The 6,146-nt window shown below is 49.2% G+C and overlaps 1 protein-coding gene across 1 annotated transcript in view; it reads left to right on the top strand.

Moving 5' to 3' along the window:
• MTMR3 (myotubularin related protein 3) overlaps positions 1-3,789 on the top strand; it is a gene marked incomplete at its 5' end in the record, with an annotated part of 34,360 nt that extends 30,571 nt beyond the window's left edge. Inside the window, 2 exons of the mRNA XM_009997291.1 lie at positions 1,032-1,058; positions 3,618-3,789. Of these exons, the coding sequence (XP_009995593.1) occupies positions 1,032-1,058; positions 3,618-3,789 (199 nt within the window). The remainder of the gene's footprint in view (positions 1-1,031; positions 1,059-3,617) is intronic.
• Positions 3,790-6,146: the final 2,357 nt, after the last annotated feature.

Below are 6,146 nucleotides of genomic sequence, written 5' to 3'. Positions count from 1 at the left end.
CATTAAATTGCTCTTGTAAGAGGAGCTGAGAAGGACACCTCTGTGAGATCAAACTTTTCTGGATTGTTCTTTGCCAGGCGTGTGCTCAGCAGAGGCTGCACCAGATAATGAAGGCAGCAGGGGCTTAATGCCAGACAGGCCTTTTGATTAGATCACACTCTAGTTAAAAGACAGAGAATGTCAGATTCCTAAGTTCTGTTTCAAATAAATGCCTATTCCTGATTTCAGGACATGAGAAAACCATTACAAGAACCATGACTTGATAAAATGGCAGTTACCTCATTTTTGATGCTTCATTGTTTTTTGAAGTTGTAGAGAATTATAAACATCTTTCTTGGGTTCTGTCCATTTTGTGTTTTGCTCCATTTAGTTTTGCAGAGATAAACAAACCCAGGGAAGAATGAACAGAAGTTGGATGGCTTTTTCATGTCCACTAATTTTGTGTAAATTCATATGTCTTAAGGCTTCAGATGAAGCATATCATTACCAAGCATACAGTTGTACTCATCTGAAGGGTTTTATAAGGGTTAATATGGTGTTTTTCCTTGTCCCTCTCCTGGTGGTGTCTGTGGTGAGGTGTGCCAGCCTGCCTCCCCAGGATGGACAGGACATTCCCATTTCCTAGGCTGGGTTCTGGAGCTAGCACATGGATGCCCCCAGGATGCCCCATCCCCCTGAGGAGTTCACATTGACTCCAGGCTTCAATTTTGGTTGCAGATTTCCCTGTAGTGTCTTTGTTTCTTCAGCTTTTACATGTCTGCCCTGGCCTGACCAGGCTGGCCAGGTGAGCTCTGGTCCCTACCAGGGTAGGGACCCATAAGGAAAGGCAACCAACAAGGACACCAGGTATTACTGCAGTACCTGTTTCAGGAAGCCAGTGATGGTGGCAGTCTGCTCAGCAGTTCCTGAGATGAAAAGCAGCTGAACCCACCCTCCCATAAGGCCTTGAGCAGGATGAAAGTGTCCAGCTCCCTTCTGCTGTTTGCTGCTCATCCTCATTCCCCTCTGAGCTCTCTCTCCCCTCCTTGCAGGGACATTGACCGTGTTGATCAGATCTGGTGAGCATTTACAGCAGCCTCTCTCTGTTGTCTGTCTGCCTTTTCTTGGTAACTTCTCCAAACTAACTTGGTGTGTTCCCTCTCTTTCACTTGCCTAGAAGTCACTAGAAGCAAGCTGTGGGTGATGAGCACAACCTGTTGGGTGTGCAGGTCTGGGCCAACAGGCCTCTCTCTTCACAGAAAGGCTTTTAGGACTTGGCTTTTGGTAGCTTGAACTGGGATGCAGATCACACTAACACCCTCAGTGAATTGTGTGTTTGAGTAACAGAGAATGCTTCACTCCTAACTGAGGAGAGACTGTCCTCCAAGTTTAGCCACATACATTTATTTTTTCTTTTCCCTTTTTTGCCTTATTTCTGGGAGAGGTTGACATGTCACCAGACTGTTCTAATATTGCTGTGAAATAGGTTGAGGAAAAACCTGCCACTTATTTTAGAAGGACTGAAAATCCTGTGGCAGGAGCAGGTGATGCAGAACTGGTGGAGGGTTAGTATCACCAAAACCAAATGGATGAACACCCACAATTTAGTGACAAGAGGAGGTATTGGTAGCATGAATTGAAGTCCTCAAAGGAGCGAGTTCACTTTTCCAGCCTGTTTTTTGATGTCTAATTTCTCAAGCAAAGCAGAGGACCACCAGGATAGAAAGAATGAGTTGTTCAGAGCTTCCTGAAGCTCAGGGGAGAACAGTTCCAGAACACTGTTATCTATCCCAGAAGGATAAAACAACAACAAAACCTCAAGCATATGTTAGGAAGCTGGTGAGCTACAACAAACAGATATTTGTTTTAATCCCTCTGGTTCTTTTTTGACCTCATCCATCACCAGTGAGCTTCTGCCAGATAATTGTGCTTTGAGCAGCAGAGGTGTGGGCTGTCAGAACTGCTTTTCTGCAGGGTGTTTCTGTTCAGCACCTCCTAGGACTGGTTTTACTCCTCCTGCTTTTTTTCCTGATAGGAATTTTTAACAGGGTCCTTAAGAAGCCTTCAGAAGCACTGCGGAAGGGCTGGCCCTTGTCAGCCTCCTGGTGCCAGGGTTTGAGCCCAGGAGCTGAGAAAATCAGCCCATTGAAGTGAGAAATGGGATTTCTTTGCTGCCTCTTTCCCCACCAGTGACCAGCAGCTGGCAATCTTGTCTCTTGGCAAGGAAGGATTAAGCAAAGCTGCCTGGGCAGGACTCTCTGTCAGTCTCTTGGCAGCCACAAAGTTTGTTGAGTGCAGAACAACAGCGGCACAAAATCCTGATGCCGAAGAGTTAACAGAAAGGGCTTCAGGTGTGGAGGTAAACTTGCAGAAGTCAGGTCCCTGGGGAGCTGCTCTGAACTCCTGGCAAGGATGGAGGAGTTTGGAGGACAGGGCACTGCAGTGCAGGGCAGCCTGGCAGGGGCTGAGAAGAGCTAATTGTGCTGGAGATGTGAATGGGATCCCTGCCTCCTGCGAGGTGCATGTGCCTCCCCCAGCTGGCAGCTGACACCTTGTGCCTGAGCCCAAGCACCCACAGCAGCCTTCCTGCTGTTTCCAAGCATGGAATGTCTGGCTGCTCCTCTTCTGGCTTTGCATGATCCTTGTTGACTCAGTTTACCTCGTGCAGCAGCGTGGGAGCGCCGGGAGCAGCAGCAGGGCCGGCGCTGCTGGAGCAGGGGAGGAGGCAGCAGCCACCCCTAGGTTTAATTTATTTCATCTGTCTGGTGGTTGAACTTCCCAGCAGTGCACTTGAAAGGAGCAGAAGAAAATGTCTCTGTGCTGGTGCTCATCAGCACACACTTTTAGAAGAGTAATGGGGCAGAGTCTCCTCCCAGGATTGCAGTATCCAGTCTGTGTCTAAGGCAAAGCTGGATCCATGAGCAGGGCCAGAATTCCACACTCCACACATCCCTGTGGAGGAAGGTCCTTGGTTTGCTCCCTCTCAGCTGTGTGTCCCCAGGGTGGCAGTGACAGGGTGAGCAGCACCATGCCTGAGCTCTTCTGTGGGACATGGCAGAGAGCTTCCTCCAACAGGACAAGGGACAATGGGCACAAGCTGGAGCACAGGAGGTTCAAGCTCAATGTAAGGAAAAGTTTCTTTCCTGTGAGGGTGACAGAGCCCTGGGACAGGCTGCCCAGAGAGGCTGTGGAGTCTCCACCCCTGGAGACATTCCAAACCCATCTGGATGTATTCCTGTGGGATCTACTGTAGGTGATCTTCTCTAGCTGGGGGTTGAACTAGATGGTCTTCAGAGGTCCCTTCCAACTCCCCCACTCTGTGACTGTGGAGGCATAAGTCCCAGTGTGGGACACGATGGTGCTGCACAGAAGAGCCATCACTGTGGAGATGTCTAACAAATTTTATACCATCATTTGCTTTGTGCTCCTTCCTGGTGTCCATTCCCCAAAGCTCTGCTTCAGTTCCAGAAGCTCAGGGCTGTCTTTGCAGGCTCCTGGTACTTGGGGAGGAACAACTGCAGTCTCCAGGGTTGACCCCATCACAACACTATGAGTAGTGAAATTGTAGAACTCGGAGAACTTTGTCCAACTGCTTCTAATATTTTCTTTTTCCATTTCTTCTCTGTTCCTGACACAAGGAATTGTGGAAATGTGTTCTGCTCCAGTTGCTGTAACCAGAAGGTGCCCGTTCCCAGTCAGCAGCTCTTTGAACCCAGCAGAGTCTGCAAATCGTGCTACAGCAGCTTGCACCCCAGCAGCTCCAGCCTTGATCTTGAACTGGATAAACCCATCACTGCCACCTCAAACTAATGTTCCAGCCCCAGTGCAGCGGGAGTAGCCATGCCCACTCCTCCCAGTAGATTCCTGATGGGCTGAGGCTGGGAGGCTGTGGGAGCCATGCACTTTGGAGGTCGGGGCATGGGACACTGCTCGGTGGGACAGAGCTCCAGGACGTACCGCTGGATTGTGGGATTCTCCTTTCCCAGCTCTTCCCCCTTTCCTTCCTGTCCTATCTGTGTGTATGTTGTCTATGCGTGCGTGTGTGTATATATATAATAATATATATATGTTTGTTTGCTGGAAGATTGTGGAAGTGGGATGGGAACTGGCCCAGAGCCAGAACTCCCCTTTGTATTTAACTGTCCCACTGCTGAACTGTTGCAGACAGACAATGTGGAGGAAAGGAGAGGGGGGATCAGCCCAGCCAGCGTGCGCGGTGTGAGTACCTGTAGCGTCAGCGCTAGTGCTTTCAATCACTCCTCTTAAACTTCCAAACAAGAAACTGCTGTTTGGGAACCTGTTGCTGCTAGAAGAAATGGGAATCTCTTTCCCAAGAGAGCACTCTCCCTCTCTGTTCTTAGAGTGGGCTTAGTTACCCTGGCTGTGGGAAGGGGGAATGGCTCCCGGAGCTCCCGGTGGCTCTGTCCTCGCACCCACCGGTTCCGCTGCGGCTCCTCCCGGATCACCCGGACAGCACTGGCTGGGGAAGCATGTGCCTGTTGGAGAGGCAGGATGGGGCTGGAGGGGCTCCAGCTGAGGTGGGGTCTATGCTGGCACCTCTCTCTCAAGTTCTGTAAATGCAATTCATTATTTAAACCCGAGTGGGAAAGTAGGAGACCATCAGCTTCTGTCCTTGCCCCTCCGGAGGGCTCACCCAGTGCAGCTCCCCGAGGAGCAGGCACTTGCTGTGGTTCTCACAGACAGGCCCTCCAGCTGTGCCCAGACTCGCACTTTAATGAGACTGTCCAAGCCAAGGGGACACACTGGGGTGTTCCCTGGGCTTGGTCCCTGAGGTGCACCACTGGGGCTTCTCATGTTCCTGGGATGTCTCCTCTTTCAGTCTCTATTCAGTATACTCCAGATAGGAAAAACCTGCCTGCGAATTTTATAAAGACCTGGAATACGTCACGGATTCCCTTTCTTCCTTCTGCCCCAACCTGAGTCACTTTCCAAGTCACCTCATTAAAGTGTGAATCTCCTGAATATGTTTTACAGTGAGTGTTGGGTCCTCATCCCCTTCCCTTCTCCAGAGCCCGGTGCAGCTTGGCAAGGAAGAAACAGAGATCCTGCTGCACAGGGGCTTGCCCAGACACACTTACAGCTGCTCTTGTGACACTCTCAAGAACAAAACAATCCTGCTGGAGTATTTGAGAGTTTTAAATACAAAAATCTAAGAAACCTTGGGAAGGGAGTGCTTCCCTTCCCTGGAATGTCAGAATCACACAATCCAAAGCAAGTATCACACGGAGAAAACCATCTCAGATTATTGGTGAGCTCTGATGGGGAGGAGGAATGTCAGGGTGTTTCATTGGCAACTTTGAACTTCCCCCACCCATTGCAAGGACTGTTAAGCTGCTGCAGCCTGAGCTGAGGATTCACAAGACAAAAATGAATGTCCCAGGAGGCTGGTTGAGCCTGGCAGGCTGAGCCCGTACGGGAAGGGGGGGTCTGGTAACGAAGCATCCAGGGATCTCCCCTGGCACGGGTTTCAGAATGTTTTTCAAAGCATCAGGAGGGAAGAGCAAAGGAATAGATGGGTTCTGTGGTCGAGTTGTACCCTAGGAGTGTTTGTTCCTAAAGCAGTGCAGTGGGGGGCTGGGGTAGAGCTGTAGGCATCACTGCTCTGTGTCAGGCAGACACAGCTGGAGTGGGAACGGGGTAACGCCCAGCCCTGCCCCCCGGGGGGTGGGTAGAGGTGTGACTTTAGGGGCAGGGGTAGTTCTGCACACTAACATTGTGTGGGTTTGTGGTGCACATAGACAGTCAAAAATAAGTCTAAGATTCTGCAGTTCCTAATGACAGGTGCCAAGAGGTTATGATACGGGTTTTTGGGGTCTGTGATGTACAGTGTGAATAAATGCTTGCAGCTCTTAGTCTTTTTTTGATCGATGAAGCACTTTTTTAATTAATATTATATTTCTTTGTATGTAAAGGAGGAACCAGTATCTCTCCATAGCTGTATATATAACCCTTCTCTCCTAAAGAGAGTAAAGTGCTCCTATATTTTTCATTTTTGTCAAAGTGAGAAGTAAATACTTTAGAATTGTTAAATATATAAATAAAAGTGAATAAAGTTTAGACTTTTGCATGGGAGCATTTGCTAACACACTTTCTAATTTTTTAATTTTTCTTCCCTGTCCTTCTTAGGGAATATATTTGAGGTTCAG

This window comes from Chaetura pelagica, unplaced genomic scaffold (genome assembly GCF_000747805.2).
Source record: "Chaetura pelagica isolate M959 unplaced genomic scaffold, ChaPel_1.0 scaffold1094, whole genome shotgun sequence".
Lineage (NCBI taxonomy): Eukaryota > Metazoa > Chordata > Aves > Apodiformes > Apodidae > Chaetura > Chaetura pelagica.
Note: the sequence above shows the minus strand (reverse complement) of the source record. Positions and strands in the feature narration are given on the sequence as shown.